This window comes from Anarhichas minor, unplaced genomic scaffold, assembly GCF_050575085.1.
Source record: "Anarhichas minor isolate MPS153535 unplaced genomic scaffold, ASM5057508v1 ptg000037l, whole genome shotgun sequence".
NCBI lineage: Eukaryota > Metazoa > Chordata > Actinopteri > Perciformes > Anarhichadidae > Anarhichas > Anarhichas minor.
Window position 1 is genome coordinate 3,664,926 of NW_027466483.1, and position 22,849 is coordinate 3,687,774.

The following is a 22,849-nucleotide window of genomic DNA, read 5'->3' on the forward strand; positions in this document are numbered from 1 at the left end:
TTCAAAAGATGATTGGCAACATCAGTGGGATGATATGATCAGATTTGCTGAGAGTGTGTTTATTAAATCACACAGACACACCCGCTTTCACCATTTCAGTAGCACCCTTATTATCACAGTATATTTATTTCAGCAGTGTTTACTCACCGTGCTTGATGTAGTTGGTGGGATTTGTATGAGCAGAAGTGCTAACAGTAGTGATTGTTAGCAGTGCTGGTACCTACACTGCTAAAGCGCACTAATGGTGCTAGGTTGTATTACTCTGGACTGTAACACTACCAATAGAGTATTAATAGCTGACCTGTTGTCCGGCCTGTGATTCTCCCATGATGAAGCGATCTCCAGGGCCGTCGGCAGCTACGGGTTAAACGACAACCATGTTGATTAGGTTCATTATGGAAAATACAAGATAAGATACTTTGTTATTGTGTCAGTGGTAATTGTTTCGGCACAGCACAGTAGGGAAGTCAGCCGACAGCAGAGCAGTGTGGCCGTGTGGAGACAGTGAACTGAACCAGGAGAGGTGAAGATTACTGTGACAATTATGCTTGTTACTGTACTTTAAGTGCAGTAAAAAGCCAACACTATATAAATACACCTGTTCATGAAGCATAAACATGAAGAGAAGAGATATTTCAATCTGCTCCGTCATCCGCCGTCGCTATGTTTACACAAGCACAGAGCGCTGGCTCGGCTAACAGCAAGTTGTCAAACAAAAGCTGTCTGTGTGAATGAATACATTCTAATCCTGTTCTCAATTTATTTTTTTCTAAAAAAATAAATTAAAAAAGCAATTATTTATTTATGAAAAAGAACCGATAAGAGTATTGATAAATAAACGCACCCTTATCCCTACGCATGAATATGAAAATATGTACAGTGAAAACACATGATATGATGCCCAGCATACCAAGTAACCCAACGGGCAAAAAGTACACTGATTGATGTCCAGTTTAAGGTCAGTTCCCTGGTGAGTGAGACATACATCTGTTGTTGTATTGATGGAATTAGTGCTGTTGAAAGTTTTGAGTTTGCACTAACAGCAAATTTAAATGGTAGCAGATGGGAAAACAGGGAGGCTTGTTACTAAAATATGATATAATAATTAGTACATAGACAGGACAAAATGTGAAATAAGGACCTAAAAGCTTGTTGGATAAATAAAAGCCTGTATCTCTTTGCATTTAAGGTAAATAAAGGCCACTATCATATGAGAGTTTTCAGTCATTTAAACATAAGAAAATTCTCACAAAATTAAATTATGTTTTTCAATTTTACCCGCATAGCCAATCCCTTGATATCAATTGGGATACAATTTAGGTGCAAACAAGTCCAGTTCATGTTCAGTCCAGAGCCTGCAGAGCAGTACGGGTCAGTTTACGGGGAACTTGTGGTAAAGGGGGCTGGCGTGGGGAGTTCCATCTTCTGACTGCTGTAGGAAAGATGACGTTTTTGAATCAAGTGGTGGTGGCCTGGACAGGATAGGTCACATGGTGGAACGTGGGATCCATGAAATTAGACCATGACAATAGATGTTTTAATATTTAAGTGGCAGCAAAGAGGACAGCTTACATACAGTGTAACAGTCTAATTCACTCAATGCCAAGAAGTGAAAGCATGTAAATGCGTGGATGAATGCAGATGTCAGCCAGGTCAAATTGAATGGCGTTTTCATAGATCCCGTTTTACAGCCGTGTCCCCTGACGTAGTGTTTATCGGACGTTGTGTGGTCGGCATCAGGGGTCTCACCTCGTACAGCGTAGCCGTCTTTAACGGAAGCAGGGAATGGAGGAAGGTTGTCTTTGGCATAGATGTCCTGAGCGAGCACTCGACCCAAACCGTCTGCAGAAATGAGCCGAGCCATGTCGGTTTTAGTGCACACTTTATTATTACCAACAACAAACATGACAATGCAATAATATCTACATGTCTGTGCATAAAACTGAACAGAACGCACATATTTACAGTACACACACACTCTGAGGACTCACCTCTGTAGTTAATGACTTCAATTCCCAGAATAGGTGTCATCTCTAGAACAGTGATGAAGGCTTTGTCCATTGACGTCAACGGGAACGGAGACATGCGATGACGACGTGCCACCTTGCTGATGTCCACCGCACTGTGGCCTACACACACACACACACACACACACACACACACACACACACACACGAATAGACGTGAGTGAGTGGAGAATATGTTACTATAAACAATACCACAAAGTTTAAACATTTAAACACAGAGATGTAAGTTACTGGTGCAAGGCTGGCATGTTAATGAGGCACACACACACACACACACACACTCACACACGCTGAACTTACTGGCTCTCAGAATGTTCTCATTACTGCCACATCGTGACTGAACCTGCAGAGAGACAGGACAGTTATTCTATATTTGGTCATTGTTTGATGCAAAGGATGATTTCATGAGGATGATTTCATCGCCTCTCCTCCATAACAGGACAGTATGGCCAAAGGCGTTCATGTTCTATTAATAACGTTTAAGACACAGGACATGGATACATAAGTAACACGAATTCCAGCTGAGACGTTCAAGCCGGGTTTGATTGATGCATCAGTCCAATTCTGTTCCTTAAATCGCACACAGAATATCTGCCGGTGCGTTGTCCACATCTGCTGTGGAAGTTCCTCTCCTAGCGGAGCGTTATCAAAACAGTTTGTAAAACCTGTGATGACATTTTACCTTCAGCATATATCATACTTGTTTACTGCTTTTATTATCATTTTCAACACTCTTTTTCCTGAGTTGTCTCTTTGATTTAAATGTTAATAACCGTGGTTGCCATTGAATATAAAGAAAGAAAAAAAGGCAAATTCTTGAATAAAGCCAGAATTCAAATAATAGACATGTCCGGTACTAACAAAAGAAGGCCGGTCAACAATAAAGGACAATTAAAAATCACTGAGGATTGGTAGAAATTCCTGTATACGTTTAACTAACTTGGTAAACTCAGCACTAATGCCAACTGAGTCATGTCCTACTCACCACTCTGCTGCTCTCACTTCTTCCTTTCCACAGAAATACTGTTTTCATTCGCTAATCAATTCCAATCTCTACTTTTAAGTTTATCTTCAATGAAAGACAACGCCTCCTGTGCTCATATTTCAAAATAAAAGCCTACAAAGGAAAAGGAACGATAGTCCACGCACTGAAGGTTGCAATTATTCAGATATGCAAAGTGGTGAGTGAGACATGAATGTGTTGTTGTACTGACTGCTGTTGAAAGTTTTGAGTTTGCATTAAAGCCTAATTAAAATAGTGGCAGATGGGAAAACAGTTGTTACTAAAATATGATGTAATAATCAGTATTTACATGAAAGGAAAAAACGAAATGAGGCCTTCAAATAAAGGCCTAAAAGCTTGTTGCATAAATTAAAGCCTGAATCTCTTTTCATTTTAGGTAAATAGGGGCCACTATCTATCATATGATAGTTTGTAGTCATTTAAATATGACCTTTAAGAAAACTCTCAAGAGCTTTTGTTCCCCCCCATATCCAATCTCTTGATATCAATTGGGACAAATTTTACGTGAATGTACCACAACTGAAGATATTTACATTTCAGTTTTGCCAAACAGTCTCATTCACTCCCATTCAACTCCAAACAGCACACGAGGCCCGGAGACTTTTAACCTATGGGTAGTCCATCCCTGGGAGAGAGAGGCCGACAGTCACGTCCGACTACCAACTTTTCAGTTTGGTCTCACATAAATATTTGAAAGCCAAAGTAAGACAGAATTAGGGGTCACATTTAGTTTGCTCATCCTCAACACTTATACCATTTGGTAAGGGATCTTAGGGGTTTTAGTGGGACCAAACAACTCTCGAAACGATCCGAAAGAAATCTTGTTTTTTTTAAAGCTAGGAATTCAAATTGGCAACCTCATCTTTACTGGGAGTTTGTCATAATAAGAAAAGAAATGAGCAAAAACTCTAGTCATGCATGAACTGTCCCTTATCGGTTTGTTTTTTATTGGTAACTGCTGAGATAGCATACAAATGTTATTTACATAGGAGTCTTGAAAAGCATATATATATATATAAAAACTTAAAATTTCATGCAAATTGTTTTTTTAATATACATTTCTTTATGGTTGAAAGACTTTCAATTTCAGAGATTCTTATTTCTTAGTGCTAATTTGTGTGTGTGTGTGTGTGTGTGTCTGTGTGTATGAAAGCATACGTGTACCTTGGGTGTCGGGCATGAGGCGGTGGAAAGGCGGGATGTGGCCTGTGTTGCCCGTGGTGACTCGGAAGGGGTGGAGCTTAAAGAGGCGGAATCTCGAGGCAGCACCTGAACGCCTCGAGAAATGATTGAGTCCGGGATCTACACACACACACACGCACACACGCTTAATGCTAAGTCAAAGAGTTTGTGTTGGTGTTTGGTTTTAAGGAATGCAAACTACACAAACTAATCTGGTGAAGAAAAAAAAAACTCTTAATTTAACATTTGCTGCAACTAAATCAAATAGAGGACTGCTTTATCTTTCATTATCATTCAGGTTACTTTTTTTTTTTTTCTTGTGTCCCATTCAACTTAAAGAACTTCCTCCAAAGGTTACGAGAACATAGACACCGAAATCATCCATGTTTCCTTACAGGATCGCTGCTTCAGCACTTTGGCATTTGTTTAGAAGCAACTAGGGACTGTGGACTTCCTTCATCCAACACATCGATGTGTGGCACATTCACATGTGGGGTAAACAAAGTCTGTTTCACCTCAATTTACCGACCAAATCCCTGACCGAAGGATTATCTCCGGATTCTATTTGAACTTACTCTTTCTTTCAATGGGTTTTCAACGGGACCCAAAATACTATCAAAGCTCTTATTAATATAATGTCACTGTAGCCACCATTATTCAGAATGAAAGAGAGAAATACAAAGAGTTTTAAATTTCAGTCGCTTAAATGGTCACTGTGATAAATAACCTATCGGCAAATAGATTTTTCATTACAAGCTGGAATTCACTGAAACCAAGAGCGGCCTGAAAGGTAAGGTAAGAATCATGCAAAACCACCGTTGAGAAGGAAATAACAACCATTAATATTAACTTAATTCTAGCTGATTCACACAGGTCTATTTGTTTAAGAGCTACATCGGGTTCCACCACTGGTCAACAGGGAGAAATTGGTTAATCAATCTGATCATGTATGCTAAAGTGTAGCATATTTAAGTCAAAAATGTACCAGGGATAAATGGATGGTTTTATTGTCTCTGTTCTCATCAATGAATTGCCCAGGTGACCACAAAAAAGGACACAATATTTGTCCAATTATTCTTAAGATACATAAAAGCTTTTTTACCCAGGTTGTAAAGTACACAGCCATCACACCTACAAACTGCTTTTATAAACGATGGTTAAACGTTAGCCGGCTAAAATAATCAATTCTTATCTAGCTACCTGAAATATATATAACAGCAGTTGGAAGATTTACTTGTTTTTCTTAAAGGCAACATGAGCAGAGAACCATGATTGGCTGTGAGCTGATCATGTGATTGCGCCCGTGACAGGCTGGCATGAAGCCGTGGCTAGCTGCTCTACTGCAGCTGCCCACCAGTTCATTCAAAACTGGAACCTTCTGTATCTTTCCTTAAGCAAGTGTATAGACTTTCTACTTCTGAAGTACATTTTTTACATTTCAGTGTGTAAAGAATTTTACATTTTACTAACATGAATAGTTTGATAAATAATAGTATCCCAAACTAATTTTGGATTGGTTCTTTTCTTTGTAAAGCTGCATTAACTTGTTGGCCACCTGTGGGTGGCAGAAACAAGCAGCTACAATATTATTTACATATTTTTCACCTTATAGCGTTGTTATGATATTGTGTGTGCAAACAGTTGTCTCTTTACACATCCAGCAGACATGTAATCCACCGTAATCTAATACATTTTCACTCTCCATTTTCGCTCTTCTTTGGTCTCCATCAACGCCTGAAAGAAATATCTGGCTCTTTAAATGTCGAATGTTCAACTTTCTAGCGTCTAGCTTTGCCCGTCTGCTGTTGCTGGGCAGGTAGTGTACAACAACAATAGTGTATTAAAGCGTTTTTTGCCGAATGCTCCAGATACATTTAAAGCAATTCAGAGAAAGGCAGATTCAAATAATGTAACAGTACCTGAAAGACACAATGAAGTGACCAATGACAGGGCGAGGAGGGGCGTGTGGGAGTGTCTCACCTGCTGGTCATGGGTACAGGAGCAGGTGAAATGAGTGGGCGGGGCAGGCGTGTTGCCGAGCAGGTAGGGACCGCCCTTAGCCATGACCGCAGCATGGCTCGTCTGATGGACACACACACACATGCACAAACACAAACAGACAGACACATGGCCCCATAGACAGACAGGTGAATGAGATGAAATGGAGTGCTTCAATCTGGTTAATGAATGACATCACAAAAGTGGACATTTTCCTGTAACAGCTGCTCCATCGGCATACTTCTCAATATTAACCAAACTTGAGTGCTAACGGTTCCTACCAGTTATGTTCCACATACAATATAATCAAGTATTTGGAATTGTGAGAGTAGGCCTTCTGTATCTTGATACATTATCTGGATAATGACATCGCCATGGGCCTTTGCATTTACAACTGCAGCCTGTTGCACAAGCTGAAAGTAGGATTGAGTGTCAACATCATAGACTGTTTATAAGAAGTGGACGTAGTCATGGTGACGTCATTGGTTTGTGGACTGATGTTTTGAAGCCTCATGTTCGCCATCTTCGAATAGGGCCGTTGCCATGTTTGGAATACGGAGGAGTGACGTAGAGACACCGTATGTTCTCTGGTAGTGGCAGAGACCTGTCAATCACAGTAAGCCCCGCCCTAAAGCATCCCCTGCTTTATGGTCTGTTTGACTCTAAATGGACCATCATTTACTAAATGAACATCATGCTGTATTGAAGAAGACTTGAAACTAGAGATTGAGACCATAAACTCATGTTTACAATGTTTACTGAGGTAATAAATCAAGAGAGAAGTAGAGTCATTTTCTCATAGACTTCTATACAACCAGAGGAGTCGCCCCCTGGTGGACAGTAGAGAGAATGCAGTTTTAAGACACTTCCTCATTGGCTTCACTCTGCAGAACCTGAGGTTGCCGCCTGGTCAACACTCACTGCTGAGTTGTACCTAGGTGTTACAAAATTCACAATCAAAACACTGTAGCAGTCCAGTGCAATATTTGGGAAATATTGAAGAAAAATAAATATGTTTTAAGGCTTTAAATCGACTATTTTATTAACAAGACTAGGTAAACCTAGTGTATGGCTGGAGCGTCCATGGTCAATTTTCTTAATTGTGGCCAGATTGTTACAGGGATAGTCAGTGGTGTCTATCATGTGAATTCCTGGATATTAAATGTTCATCATCACTTTTCTGGAGTGGTCCCAGTAATATTTGTTCTTAAAGTGTAGAAAACCACATGACATGGTTCATCTATGTTCGAGTCAAACCACAGTTTGATCACCAAAATCTAGTCAGTTCATCCTTGAGTCCAGGTGGACGCCTGTGCCAAATTTAAAGAAATTCCGTCTCGGCATTCCTGAGATATTGTGTTCATGACAATGCACCGGATGGACGGACGGACAACCCGAAAACATAATGCCTTTGGCCACAGCTATCGCAATGACAAAGCCAAGCACGCCCACTTATTACTATCAAAAAAAGATAGATGTAATCATTACCAAAATTCCCAACATGTTTTTATTTAATGAAATATTCTGCTTTAATCCACATTTGTTGGCGTTAAGGCATTTTGACTGTGGTCTAAAACTGGTCGCCCTCCCCCACACACACAGAGAGGCTCGCACCTGTATTAACAGACATTCAAAGCTTTATTCATAAACCCAATAGAAGCTTCGAATGTAAAAAAAAAAAAAAAGACATTCAGTACAGCCATAGTGCCTAAGTCTGAGTCACACTGTTTGTTTTGGATTTAGCGAGCCAGGGCTGTGTATGAATACAACCGTGAGGAGATATTCACTGATTTTGACAAGAAGTGTATTGGATTAGAATCACAGACTCCACCTTTAAATAGGCCTATGTCTTATTATCATTCAAACTTAAAAACAAAAATTTTAATTACGGCTAATAAAAGATTCCGACAACATGTTTACTGCTGGACCCTTGTGCTGCACATCGTTGTGGCCGCACATTTGCCAAGGGAGGGGTCAGCTGTTACTTTTTTTAACATGCGTTATGTGACTTTGATTTCAAATTGTTTTGAAGAACGTGGTCACACGTGTTCTACTCTATCCAGACAAGATATTCAGATAGAGATTTAAAAAACAGCTTTAAACGTGGTCTCACTGTCTCTGTTCGAAGTTAGATTACTTTCCATTCAATTTCCCAAGGAGTGGTATAAAATATACTGAAGTGCTCTTTCTTCAAACAGCAACTTTCCTCAGCTTGACCCAGACAATAATTTCTTTGTATCATAGTGGGAAAAAAAAGATGTTTCAGTTTTCTGAAATGCCCTGCTGCTTATTTCCTTTAATACTAATAAGTGATATTTTTGTCGTCTTCCAGCAGCTAATAGCATTTGAGCAGCGGTTGTCTGTATTACAGTACCCTGCTGCTGCAATGACCCAATTTCCCCACAGGGATCATTAAAGTTTCCTCTATCAATTCTCCAGCAGCAGCAGCGTCAATCGCATCTGGTTTACCTTGGCAGCGATGGCAGCTGCGGTGATGTGGGAGGAGCCATGCTGGTGATGGTGGTGGTGGTGGTGGTTGTGCACATGTGGACCCCGCCTCCTGTCCTCCTCCTCCTCGTCGTCCTCGTCCTCTTCATCCTCGCACTGGGTGCCTCGCTCCATGGTGTGCATGTTGATGTGCGTGTCGATGTGCGTGTTGGCCAGCAGAGGGGAAGGGGAGGGCAGCTGCTCCAGGGCGGCGTGAGTGGACTTCACCATGACAGTGGCCTCGCGCAGCAGGTCAATGGCGTGGGGCAGAGCGGGCAGGATGAACTGAAAGCACTCCTGGAGAAAACAACATGACGAGCAAGTTAAACTCCACTTTCAAACACTGGATTGATTGTAGTAGCCCCGCACTTTCTTACTTAAAACGTTACTGTGTTTATTGATATATTGGTAACATTTGATGCCGGACGGTTTTTAGAGCTTTTTCACTGAAAACAGCAGCCAGCTTTAAACAAAAAAGTACAGTTAATGTTGCAAAAACCCTCTCAAATGGAGCTATCCACTATATTTTGTCAGGAAAGGGCTACTGTATAGCTATGATGACATATGAAATCACTGCCACACAGTGGTTCAATTACTCTTTTTTCATTCGAATAACTTTTGGGTCACGAAAATTGGGGTATTACAGTATGTACAAATATATAGAACAGGAGAACAACAGACATTGAACTTTTGCCGTGGTCATTTGACAAAGTCAAAAGAAAATGTTGGTTGTTGTTAGTTGTTATGATGACAATGCCAATGTCAGTGGGGCCTTAACGAGTCTTGCTGCGCCGCTAAGCCGGAAGCGGAGGTAGTTACAGAGCCCAATCAATGGCTGTAAAAGCCATTTCACACTTTCTTTATTACTTACGTATTTATAGAGAGAACTGCCTGCATGGCGGGACTACACACACACACACACACTCATACACACACGCACACACACAGATGCCAATGCTTGAGTGAGTCTGACTTGCTGCAAGTCGGTTTGTGTGGAAGTTAGCCCGCTATGAAATGGCTGTCGCTCTGACCACCCTGCAAACGTTGATAGAAATGGGAATGTCCGTTCTACTTCTATTCTATGTCTATGTTTTGCCCCAAGTCCCAAGTAAATCTCAAGTCAAGTCCTAAACTTAGAGTTTGAAGTCTTTCACTAGTCGGTATGCGTTCTTTACCAATGTCATTTTCAAATGACATACACTTGACAAATTACATTATATTTCAAAGTTAATGTAATAGTAAAAATAGAACAATTTTTTATGCACCTGTTTCAAGTCTAGTCAAAACGCATCATCATCAGCTACAGATTCTCATAATAGCTAGCAGGCATTACATGAGTAAGCATGTATAGGGTTCTAGCAGAGTTCAGATAAGGACAGAATCCCACCTGAGAGCCCTTCTTGCTCCCTGGCAGGTTGATGATCAGGGTCTTACCACGGATACCACACACTGGCCTGGAGAGACAATGCAAGTAGGAAGCAGATTAGAGCAGGAGAGGATATCGCGCACACTAATCTGGTTAGAATTGAACAGATTAGCAGATTTAGCGCCGCACATCCCGGTGCAGACAGCATGTCTTAACTGACTGACGGTGAACAGCAGTGGTGAAAAAGTCTTCACCTGGAAAGCATGCCTAGCGGTGTAACGTTGAGTGATCCCATCAGCATGGCGAGAGCCATACCTGGAGCCTCTCGCTCTATCACGTCTCTGGTGGCCTGCAACACAAAACACCCGGTCTCTAGTTAAAACATCAAAATCACTGGTTTGGTTAGAAGACAAAATACATTTTTGAAGCAGTTTGTTCAGTGAATTTTCAGACAGGGCTCACTAGTTTAGTCTCTAATTGTCCTGATTTTAATCAGAGGGCCGTGGTTACGCTCGTCTCTTTAGTGCTTTTGTCATCCCATCGTTCCAGGACGCATCAACTGTCAAGTCTGTACGCTACGAGATCAGACCTCGCTCGCCTTGGGTTCCGATCAGCTGGACCACATGCCAAGGTGGCCTGGCCCGCATTGAGTTGGGATCTGAACGTGGTGTGGACAGCATGTGGACACAATCGGGACAATTCATCAAACATAGGTCACCATCATCTCCAGATCAGAACCAGTGCTGGTTTTTCCTGATTTTGCTGCTTCAAAATAACGGGGGACTTTTATTGTGAAGAATTTATGGGAAAGTGGGTTTAGCACTGAATTAACGGAGCTTCGCTAGCAGCTATTTTTCAATTTGAAAACAAACCTCTACCAATACTGCAGGGAGGAAGAGTGATCAGCAAAAATAACGGGGGACCTTTATTGTGAAGAATTTATAGGACATGAAATATTTATCCAGCATTTTACAGCCGCTCCTTTGACCACGGAATTTTTCCAGTCACTATCTGATCAGGCTGATCGCATTGAAGTGTCAAGAGTGGACACACATAGGCAGACACGGCCGACATCCGATCTAGCGCCCCATCACAAATACAAGTGTAACCACGGCCATGTTTAGAGTTTTATTTTATTATTATTTTCACTTTCAAGCGCTGCAGTCGGTGGCTCTGTGCATTTGTACCTCAGGTGTAACATCTCGTGGTGCAAATCCGGTTCCTCCGGTAGTGAGAATGAGATTCAGCTGCTGTTCATCGCACCACTCCAGAAGAGATTCCTGTGCACATGTAAACACACACGGCTCACAACTACACCATGCATCCTCTTGACCTGGAATGCTATGGGCCCAGCGGACAGCTGCAGTGGATAAAGACACTTTCATTCAGGATCATATCCTCACTGCATTCAGTGGCTAGAACAGCATTGAAGTGAGGGATCACAGGTGGCTAAATGTTGGATGATAGACGGGTGGTCACTGCAACCGCTAATAAGACTTTGAGTCAAAAGGAAAAAGATTCAGGGAGTATGTGATGAAGAATGTGCCACGGTTTTCATTCGGTGTTGTATCTCGAGTGCGTCTTCTTCTATGACAGATTCTAACTTTTTTGAGTGCCAGTGGGAAAGTGTGCAAAGTCCAGTCTTCACCTCACATTGCTTTGTGTCTCGTAAAACTGGGAGTGATGGGATTGCTAGTGAGCTCGAAGCGATGACACGTACCTTGATTTCATCAATCTCATCTGGAACTATCTTGTAGGCCGCTATGACTCCTCCTAGCCTGCAGGAGGGGACAAAGACGGAGCGAGGGTAACATCCGTGCACGTGAATGTGTGCACTTTATGCGTGTGCAGACCACAGACTACGGGGTCAGATCAGTCTTAGTATTAATGGATGCACACAAAGGGATTCACAAATGTATTTTTTGATGTACATTTAAATTACTCTCTCCACAAAAATAGATTTCAATGCAGAAAAAAAGTTATCAGTCATATCATACAAAAAATAGGGCTCACAAATGTGTTTCTGATGCATTGATATCTTAAATAAATGTAATAGAAAACATATGTTTTGAAATGTATTTGCAATTTTCATCCAAAACATGTGGATGTTGTTACATTCATATACAGATTGTTGTACCTGCATTTATAAACTCCTCGTCTTGTGTGACCTTTACTGCATTTGTGTGTGTGGGTTTAATTTTTGAGACTCCCCTGCCTCGGCTCCATTCACAAATGCCATTTTTTCAACGAGATTTGAAAGTACGATTTTATGTGATCACACAAAGCGTTACACTGTGCAGTCTTCGACTACGAACAGGAGGATTGACATCAAAGTGACTACATGCCGCTGCAAGGAGGTCAAAGGTCAACCTCGACATGTGTCTGGTGGTGGCGCTCCATGGCTGCAGTCGGATTACGTCCTGTATCTTTTCCTAACCACTTTATCTTGACCTCAAGATGAGAGAGGAAGCACTGAGGCACCTTTCCTCAGCATTGAATGAATCCGGCCAGCTCTCATCATGGCTGCCGCTTACATACTTCCTGGTCATTTCACTCGGTTAGGACACTTCCTCAAAAAATAAAGACCATTCGATCGCATCCCACGTGTAAGTTTAAGTGGAATAACTGTCTTGGCGAGAATGATTAAATATGTTTGAGTCATGAATGCTTGCTATGTTAGTGATGTGGCATTTAACACTAACGCAAGCTAGTTACCCATTTACTTACTATGGTTTGCTAGCAACTTACTTTATTGCAAATATTTAAACAGGTAAGCTATTTGCAAGTGAGTTAACTGTAAGGTTATTATGGCTAGCTAGCTAGCTAATAATCCTAGGTTGTCTATTAGTGATATATAGCTAACTTGTTAGCAAACGCTAGTGTTGAATGCCACTACCTCAGGGGTCGGCAACCTTTACTGTCCAAAGAGCCATTTTGCCCTATTTTCCACCAAATAAAATTTGTCTGGAGCCGCAAAAGCCATTTGATATCACAGCTTATAAAGTTTTATAGTTATATTATATATACAAAAACTATAGTTTGTTGTATTTATGAAATTATAGAACAAGAATAAAGACAATTCTTGACATTGTATTGCTATTTTACCCGTTATAACAATATCAAACAATACACCGGCATGTGTAGGCCTACATTGAGGTCAATTAAACACAACTGTGCAGGTCTATTTGGGTCCTCCCCATGTTTGTGGAAGATATATTCAATAAAAAGTAGCCTACTTTGAAATAAATATAACATATAGCTGCAGCCTAATATCTTAAAAAGAGTAAACGTAAAAAATAGGCCAGTTTGTATCTAAGTAAGACTAAAGTCCATTTCAGTGCGCTGTCAACATCTTGTTTTTTTCCTCAGACACTTACAGCCATCAACCTTCGTGCCTGAACATAAACACACAACAATCAGTTCAGGATCTAAAATGAATATTTTTTTCCAAGATAAATTCTCACCCGTTTAATGCGATTTTTGTTTCTGAACATCGCTGCAGAGTTTCTCTATATCAGGGCTGTAAGATGTGACTTTGAGCTTCACACAGGACTGCAGGCTGTCATCTGTGAGGCGGGAGCGATATTTAGATTTTATGTAGTTCATGCTTGACTAAAACCTACTCGCATAAGTACTTGATCCAAAGATGGACAGGACTCCAAATGTATACTTCTTCATGTTCATGCAAGTGTCGGGAATGGCATTCCATGTTTCAAACACAAGTTTATCGGGTTTGGGGAGGTTTTCAATATCGCTCCATTTGTGCTCTCTAGCGAGGATGGCCTTCGGACGGGCGACATCTTCAAGATCAGCATCGTTGGCAGTGACAGTAAATTGATACGGCCACGCAGAATTAAACTCTCTATTTTCCTCCGTGACTTTTCTTTTTTTGGATTCATCCATTGATAGTTTACCGAGGGTCTGCAAATCATGATTAGCCACCTGCAGGGAAAGGCTCTTGACAGCAACGTAATAGGATGTGACGCACATACAGTAGGATGCTGACAAAATATTAAGATCTTTTTTTTATTTCATCACACAGTATCACGTCAAACTCCAAGATAAGAGGTGTTCCCTTTGAAAGATTGTCCACTGTGCAAAACATTTAATAAAAATTATTTCCATGTTATTTTTTGTCAAGGGTGCCGCAACCGAGGGGCTGAAGAGCCGCGGGTTGGGGAACACCTGCACTGAAACGGAGGGAGACGTCCGATTGGCTACGGATACTTCCCTGTGGAAAAAATGGCATTTGTGAATGGAGCCGAGGCTGGGGAGTGTAAAAAAAACCAGACCCACAGACGCATGTGGTGAAGCTCACTCATAACAAGCAGGTTATAACTGTGGGTTCAACTGTCTGTATATTAACAGAACAACATCCAAACATGTATTTGATGAAAATTGCAAATCCTTTTAAATACATAAATTTGGGGATTTCTATTACATTTATTCAAATTCAGGTTAATGCGTGTGTGCATCAGAAATATATTTGTGAATCTTGTTTTTTTATTTATATGTAGATATTTTTTTTACATTTCTGTACAAAGATAACTTAAATCACTTTAAAATAAATCAGGAAATATACATCAGTGAATCCTTCAGTGTGCATTCATTAGTATTGAGAGTGATCTGACTCCATAACAGACGTGTGTGGACTCACAGTGAGGGATCATGGACCAGGTCCTTCAGGTTGACTCCACTCCTGTCCTCAGCCAAGTTCTTGAAACAGCTGTCACTGACTGAAGAAGAGAGAAGTTCAGGTTACACGACAGATAGATGTGATGCAAAATAAAACTGGTCACTGATACGCTGACTGGTGGAACCTCGGTTGATACTAATGAGACATTTCATTTTGCACAGTGGACAATCTTTCATCCATGTACATTTAAATAATGTTATCACCCAGAATTGTAATTGCGGTTGTTTGCAGCTCAGTGTCTCATTCATGTTTCTCAAATGCAATTTTGTCAGTTTTCCGAGGGAAACTGGAGAGTACCACATTCAAAATGAAAACGGCATTTAAACAATATAGTTACACACATATACAGGATAGTAGTCCTTTACGGTCTCTGAACATTGGATTATATATATTTTTTATTATACCTATTATGAATTGTTAAAGTAAAAACCTGAGATTGTCCAAAATCCACTTCAAAGAAAGTGTGTAGACTAACACGGTGAATTATAAAGTCTACCCAGTGAGTCTTACAATGCGAGCAGTCAAACTTCAGACTTTGTTATGGACTGGTTCTGGCGGTTTCTCCCCATTTCCAGTCGTTATGTTAAGCTACGCTAACCAGCTGCTGGCTGAAGCGTTGAATTTAACAGACAGATATGAGAGTGGCATCAGTTCTCTCATCCAACCCATTGCAGGAAAGGGAATGGTATGTTCCGAAACTTTCTAACTATTTCTGTTTTTTTTCTATTTAAATCTAAATTAAAAACTACATTTTGAAAAGTTAGCCTACATTTTGCTTAACATAAACATAAGTGACTTCTCACCAGAAAACCCAAGCTGTTGAAAAGCTATTACACTTTATTACATTTGAAGACTTTTAACGCATTTCCATTACAGTCCCTCTGACACAGAGAAATGTAGCTTGTTGTGAAACCTTGGTACCCTTGGTTCAAGGGCAAAACTACAGTATTTAGAGAGCATCCAGGCTATTAACTCTGGTATTCAGGCGAAAGGGAGTGTGTTCTCAAGAGTGACCAGGTGAAACTACTATGGCTAAAGTATAGTTTGAAATGTTTATTGTTTTGTAGTTTTACACCTCCGTTTCAAATAAGAACAACAGTACCACAGAATGTTACTCTAAATATTCTCCAAGAATGTAGGATAGTTGATTTCCAAAGGACATTAAAAAGGTAAGATTGACTCTGGATGAACAGCAACCTGAACACAAACATGCATTCTGTATTGACACATTGTTAAAAGTAAAGTCAACGTGATCACTGGGCAGTGAGCGTGACAAGTGGAGTTCAGATAAACCTTGACGACTTCTCTAATTTCTCTTGACTTTAACCCCTTATAGTCATGTTTAACACCACGGGAAGAAGAAAAAAACATTTGCATCCCCATCTTACCAATGAATTGTTCTGAAATAAACAGAAACTGCATCAATATACAGTTGTAATCGATTTGCCTGTGGATTAAACAATGAGACTCCCCGACTTCCACCATACAGTATATGATATTATTAGTACTCTGGCTTTATTAATCTGTGCTTTATTGTATTGTACTAACTCCATTGATGAGCCTATATAGTGAGATCCTAACTGTGGGATTGGCACAGTGCGCCGATTTGATAGAGTTTTGAAGTCTTTGGAGGAATAAGATGTATCAGGGATAAATACAAAAAACGTGTTAGTAGGATTCACCAATTGTTGGTTTGGGTCTTTAGAAGCATAGTTCCCTATTGGACAATTCCCTCTTTGGTAAAGCCATGGCCTAGTGTATTGGAAGTATTTCCAATAGTATCTTAGCTACATTTAGCACACCACAAACAGTGTGCTCTTTCTGCCAAGTAAACACAAGAAGCTAAATTACATTTCTTTGATTTCCCTTATGCTGACTTAACAATCAAAGACTCTGGCTAGTAGAAGCCACTGTTGTTATGTGTTCATGGTCAACATTATTTCATATATTCCAACACATTATGCTCCACATATGTGACCTTAATTAAACATGCCTTGCGTCACATTTTACCAACCGCATATTTGACCCTAAACATGACCTAAACTCCTCAGTTAAAACCGTGTCGTGTAAAAACCAGATAAACCCCCCCCCCCCCCCCCCCCCCCCCCCCGCACACATGGGCTAGGAACGTGTGTTAACATGTGACAGGAGGTTGTGGTTGTCGACTGTACGGACAACAGGGGTTAGCTGCCGTTAGCCGAGATGCTCGCTCATCAAAACCACAGACTTCCCAGCCAGCTGCTGGGGCGCATCCTCTTAGCATTATTCTCACGTCTCCCCCCGCCTTGGCGAGGAGGCAGCGGGGCTACTGGTGACTGTCACACGGCTGTATACTGGTCCCAGTCCTCCTCTGCACGACTCAAGACCAACATCAGATGAGCTAATAAGCTGTTAAACAACCTGCACAACGGGGGGAAAATCGCTTTGGCAGTCGGCCTTGCCTGCTAATAATATTTTAATAGCTACCAAACGCACGATTTATGATTCATAAATGTACATTTTTAAGTACGATAAAAAAAGCTGACTTTAAGTCCAAATTAAACGGCCGTCAAAGGAACCATACAATAAATATGAATGAATAGCGGCCAACACATCGGATCTGTAAAGGGACATGAATAATGCAGCTGATAGCCTCGGTATCGCTATTGCTAGAAGAAAAATATAACGTTCCCTTGCGTCAAGGTGGCAACATACAGCCACAGCCAGAACGGAAGAATGGTGTTTTTTCTTCCACAATAAAAGCGCCAATCTTAGTTAAAAACTCATTGCAGCACTAGCTCGCCAAAGGAATAGCCCCTCTAATTTTGAAAGTCCTGGCAAGTCGTCCTTTTTCCCACTGTCTCACTTGACGCCGATTAAAATATCACTACAATGTCGTGCAGCTATCATAATCATAGCTATAATGACAGCCAGTCTGCCTACGTACACATATACATAACATATTTTACCACAGAAATGCAAATGATGTCGTTACAAGGCAAACTCCACATCTGCCCGACCTGTCAAATAGGGAAGGCAGCTAACGTTAGAGCAATGACAGCCAACGAAACCGGTTAGCTTAGCATACTGGATAACGACAGCTAGGTCGGCAGCGGAGACAGCTCGTATCGTGACACCGACGTGCAGAGGCAACCGAAGGCAAAACGCCACGGAGGTGCACTACGGAGAAGCGTCTTGTCGCATTTGACCAAACAGGCTCCTTACCCGTCAGAATCCCCACTCGGGTCTGATGGTCGTGGTTGGTGAGCACCATCCCGTCCGCCGCCATGTTTACAACCTCTGTCTGCACTGTGCCGGCACATAGGGGAGAGCGGGGTAAGAATTACCTTGCACGGCAGCTGGATTCTCGCGATGTCACGGCAAGATCACGCGAGAATCGTAGGATCACATATATATATATACTGAATATATATGCACACGCGAAAATCCATCTAGTCAGGAATCAAGTAACGCGTTTGTGTCCGGTAAGCCAGAGGACGGACCAAATAAGCATCCTGTGAGGAGCTACTGGCAGCTAAGGACGTTGCTTAGGTGTGTGCGAGACCACTGTTTGTTTTAGACAACAATGGCGGCTCCTAAAGAGGTTCGCGTAGGTGCTGCAAATCACCTGTCACCTGTCCTTCACATATCACCTCACACATTCAACCTGACTTCAGAACACTCGTTCACTGAACTAAAACACAGAAAATGAGGCTACAAACAATAATAATAAAAGTAGCTACTAATATATCAGAAACATGATCCCTGTCAGTGTTTTACCATTATATATGGATATTACATATTTATATTTGTTTGGATCATTATTCCTGCTGTAGATGTTTAAGGTGCAGCTCATTTTAACTCCTTTATACACTGTTGTTCAGTTTGGGTAGTTAGGAAGGGTTTCACAAATTATAATGTGAAAAGTAACTAGTAACTAAAGCTGCCAGACAAATGTAGTGGAGAAAAAAGTACAATATTTCCCTCTGAGAGATGTAGTGGAGTGGAAGTACAAAGTTAAATAAAATAGAAATACTCAAGTAAAGTACCTTGAATTTGTACATAAGTACAGTACTTAAGTAAATATACTTAGTTACATTCCACCACTGATCATAATATTTACTCTAACTCTTACCACTTACAGCTTATCAAAACCATACAATTTACTGCTTTTTATAAAGAGGTGGAATAATATTGAGCAGGATTGAGTTCAGTCTATTGGTCCGGCCCACCACAACAATCCCTGTTTCTCATGTGGCCCCTTGGGAAAAATAATTGCCCACCCCTGCAATGGAGGGCACTATTTTCTCCACTGAGCAGGGCAGGGCAGAGCAGGGGTTCTTAACCTTTTTGACAAAGCAAGTTATGCTGGAGGAGCATTTACATGTTTCATCCATCCATCCATTTTCCTCCGCTTATCCGGGGTCGGGTCGCGGTGGCAACAGGCCAAGCAGGCTGACCCAGACTTCCCTCTCACCGGCAACATGTTCCAGCTCATTCTGGGGGATCCCGAGGCGTTCCCAGGCCAGCTGGGAGATGTAATCCCTCCAGCGTGTTCTGGGTCTTCCCCGGGGTCTCTTCCCAGTTGGACGTGCCTGGAAAACCTCCAGTGGGAGGCGTCCAGGAGGCATCCTAATTAGATGCCCGAACCACCTCAGCTGACTCCTTTCGACGCGAAGGAGTAGCGGCTTGACTCCAAGCTCCCTCCAAGCTCCCTCCTGATGACCGAGCTCCTTACCCTATCTCTAAGGCTGAGCCCGGCCACCCTACGGAGGAAGCTCATTTCGGCCGCTTGTAGCCGCAACCTTGTCCTTTCGGTCACGACCCAGAGTTCGTGACCATAGGTGAGGGTAGGAACGTAGACCGAGTGGTAAATTGAGAGCTTTGCCTTCCGGCTCAGCTCCCTCTTCACCAAGACGGTCCGGTGCAGCGCCTGCTTTACTGCTGCAGCCGCACCGATCTGTCTGTCGATCTCCCACTCCATCTTACCCTCACTCGTGAACAAGACCCCGAGATACTTGAACTCCTTCGCTTGAGGTAGGCTCTCCGTCCCGACCTGGAGGGAGCAATCCACCGGTTTCCGGCAGAGCACCATGGCCTCAGATTTGGAGGTGCTAACTCTCATCCCCGCCGCTTCACACTCGGCTGCAAACCACCCCAGTGAATGCTGGAGGTCACGATCCGAGGAGGCTAACAGGACCACATCATCTGCAAACAGCAGAGAGGCAATCCCGAGACCCCCGAACCTGACGTTCTCCACCCCCCGGCTGCGCCTAGATATCCTGTCCATGAAAGTCACGAACAGGACCGGAGACAAAGGGCAGCCCTGGCAGAGGCCAACACCCACCGGGAACGTGTCTGACTTATTGCCGAGAATGCGGACACAGCTCCTACTGCAGTCGTACAGAGACCGGATCGCCCGTTGTAATGGGTCCGGCACCCCATGCTCCCGCAGCACCCCCCACAAGAACCCCCGAGGGACCCGGTCGAAAGCCTTCTCCAAGTCCACAAAGCACATGTAGACTGGTTGGGCAAACTCCCAGAACCCCTCCAGTAGTCTTGCGAGGGTAAAGAGCTGGTCCACTGTTCCACGGCCGGGACGGAATCCGCATTGCTCCTCTTGAATCTGAGGTTCGACAAACGGTCGGAGCCTCCTTTCCAGCACCCTGGCATAAGCCTTCCCCGGGAGGCTGAGTAGTGTGATACCCCGGTAATTTGAGCACACTCTCCGGTCCCCCTTTTTGAAAATGGGAACCACCACCCCGGTCTGCTAGTCCATGGGCACTGATCCCGACCCCCATGCGACATTGAAGAGGCGTGTCAGCCAGGACAGCCCAACTATGTCCAGCGCTTTCAGCATCTCAGGGCGGATCTCATCCACCCCCGGCGCCTTGCCACCGAGGAGCTTTTTGACTACCTCAGCGGCCTCTGCCAGGGATATGGGTGAGCCTCCCCCTAGATCTTCAGGCGCTGCCTCCTCTGCAGAGGACGTGTTGGTCGGGTTTAGGAGTTCCTCAAAGTGCTCTTTCCACCGCCCGACGATGTCCCCTGTCCGGGTCAGCAGTTCCCCCCCCCTGCTGAGAACAGCCTGGGGTAAGCCCTGCTTTCCCTTCCTGAGTCGTCGGATGGTTTGCCAGAACCTCCTTGAGGCCAACCGAAAGTCCTTCTCCATGGCCTCCCCAAACTCCTCCCATGCCCGAGTTTTAGCATTCGCGACCACCGCAGCTGCAGCCCTTCTGGCCTGCCGGTACCCGTCAGCTGCTTCGGGAGACCCCTGGGCCAACCAGGCCTTGAAGGTCTCCTTCTTCAGCTTGACGGCTTCCCTCACCTCCGGTGTCCACCACCGGGTTCTCGGGTTGCCGCCACGACAGGCACCGATGACCTTCCGGCCACAGCTCCTAGCGGCCGCGTCCACAATAGAGGCTTTGAACATGGTCCATTCGGATTCCATGTCCCCAACCTCCCTCGGGATGTGTGAGAAGTTCTTCCGGAGGTGGGAGTTAAAGACCTCCCGGACAGGGTCCTCCGCCAGACATTCCCAGTTCACCCTCACTACACGTTTGGGCTTGCCAGGTCTTTCCAACCGGTTCCCCTGCCATCTGATCCAACTCACCACCAGGTGGTGATCAGTTGACAGCTCTGCTCCTCTCTTCACCCGAGTGTCCAAGACATACGGCCGCAAATCCAATGATACGATTACAAAGTCGATCATTGATCTCCGGCCTAAGGTGTTCTGGTACCAGGTACACTTATGAGCCACCTTATGTTCGAACATAGTGTTCGTTATGGCCAAACCATGGCACGCACAGAAGTCCAATAACAAAACACCATTCGGGTTCAGATCGGGCAAGCCGTTCCTCCCAATCACCCCCCGCCAGGTTTCTCCGTCATTGCCCACGTGAGCGTTGAAGTCCCCCAGGAGAACTATGGAGTCGGTAGGCGGCGCCCTTTCCAGGACCCCTCCCACCGACTCCAAGAAGGCCGGATACTCTGAACTGCTGTTTGGTGCATAAGCACAAACCACATCAGAGCCTTGCTCCCCGCAACCCGTAGGCGCATGGAGGTGACCCTCTCGTTCTCCGGGGAGAACTCCAACACAGCGGCGCTCAGCCGGGGGCTCGTGAGTATCCCCACTCCCGCCCGGCGCCTCTCACCCTGGGCAACTCCGGAAAACGACAAAGTCCAACCCCTCTCCATGAGCTTGGTTCCAGAGCCAGCGCTGTGTGTGGAGGTGAGTCCAACTATATCTAGCTGGTACCGCTCCACCTCCTGCACCAGCTCTGGCTCTTTCCCCGCTAGCGAGGTGACGTTCCACGTCCCTAGAGCTAGTCTATGCTGCCGGCGATCGGCTCGCCCAGGCCTCCCGCCTGACCCGCCGCCCGGTCTGCATTGCACCCGACCCCGATGCTTATCCCTGCGGGTGGTGGGTCCACAGGGTGGCTGCTCCATGCTGTTTGTTCGGGCTGAGCCCGACCGGGCCCCATGGGCGAAGGCCCGGCCACCAGACGCTCGCCGACGAGCTCCCCTCCTGGGTCTGGCTCCGGGAGGGTGCCCCGGTTTCCCTCGTCCGGGCGAGGTGACTGAAGTCCGTGGGCTGCTTTTCATTGGGGTCGTTTTGAACCGCTCTTAGTCTGGGTCTCCCCTGAGACCTGTTTGCCTTGGGAGACCCTACCAGGGGCTAATGCCCCGGACAACATAGCTCCCAGGATCACTGAGCCACTCAAACTCCTCCACCACATTAAGGTGGCGATTCGCGGAGGAGCATGTTTTATCATTGTTGTTAATGGCTTATTACTAAACTATAAAGCATTATTAAGACCATTAGTTACAACCAGATTCTGCAGCATTTTTTTTGTATTTGGAGATAGAGTGAAGCCCATATTATTTCTGTGCCCGTGGTAATGTCCATATCCGCTTCATTCGCTCTGACTGCCCCATGATGAATTTGCAAAGACTGAACACCCATTGATCACCACAGAGGATGTGAATGTTGGCATGATAAGTTCTTCCCTCTCAATAAGCCGGCCTGGTCTCCAGCAGGATGCCAGTGTCTGATGGCTGTCCACGAGGATGCAGCAGTGTACAGCGCT

At 43.8% G+C, this 22,849-nt stretch overlaps 1 protein-coding gene across 4 annotated transcripts in view; it reads right to left on the reverse strand.

Moving 5' to 3' along the window:
* Window positions 1-18,088, reverse strand: part of gphna (gephyrin a) — a 35,858-nt gene extending 17,770 nt beyond the window's left edge. For all 4 annotated transcript variants that reach the window (XR_012957818.1, XR_012957819.1, XM_076106950.1 and 1 more), the window contains exons 1-13: window positions 17,985-18,088; window positions 14,742-14,820; window positions 11,805-11,862; window positions 11,272-11,364; window positions 10,339-10,433; window positions 10,106-10,172; window positions 8,701-9,015; window positions 6,214-6,315; window positions 4,216-4,353; window positions 2,328-2,370; window positions 1,992-2,129; window positions 1,750-1,842; window positions 302-357 (exon numbers count right to left, since the gene is read on the reverse strand). Coding sequence is in view for 2 of the 4 variants with exons in the window: in XM_076106950.1 (XP_075963065.1) it covers window positions 302-357; window positions 1,750-1,842; window positions 1,992-2,129; window positions 2,328-2,370; window positions 4,216-4,353; window positions 6,214-6,315; window positions 8,701-9,015; window positions 10,106-10,172; window positions 10,339-10,433; window positions 11,272-11,364; window positions 11,805-11,862; window positions 14,742-14,820; window positions 17,985-18,048 (1,341 nt within the window). In the remaining 2 variants the exon portion in view is untranslated. The remainder of the gene's footprint in view (window positions 1-301; window positions 358-1,749; window positions 1,843-1,991; window positions 2,130-2,327; window positions 2,371-4,215; window positions 4,354-6,213; window positions 6,316-8,700; window positions 9,016-10,105; window positions 10,173-10,338; window positions 10,434-11,271; window positions 11,365-11,804; window positions 11,863-14,741; window positions 14,821-17,984) is intronic.
* Window positions 18,089-22,849: the final 4,761 nt, after the last annotated feature.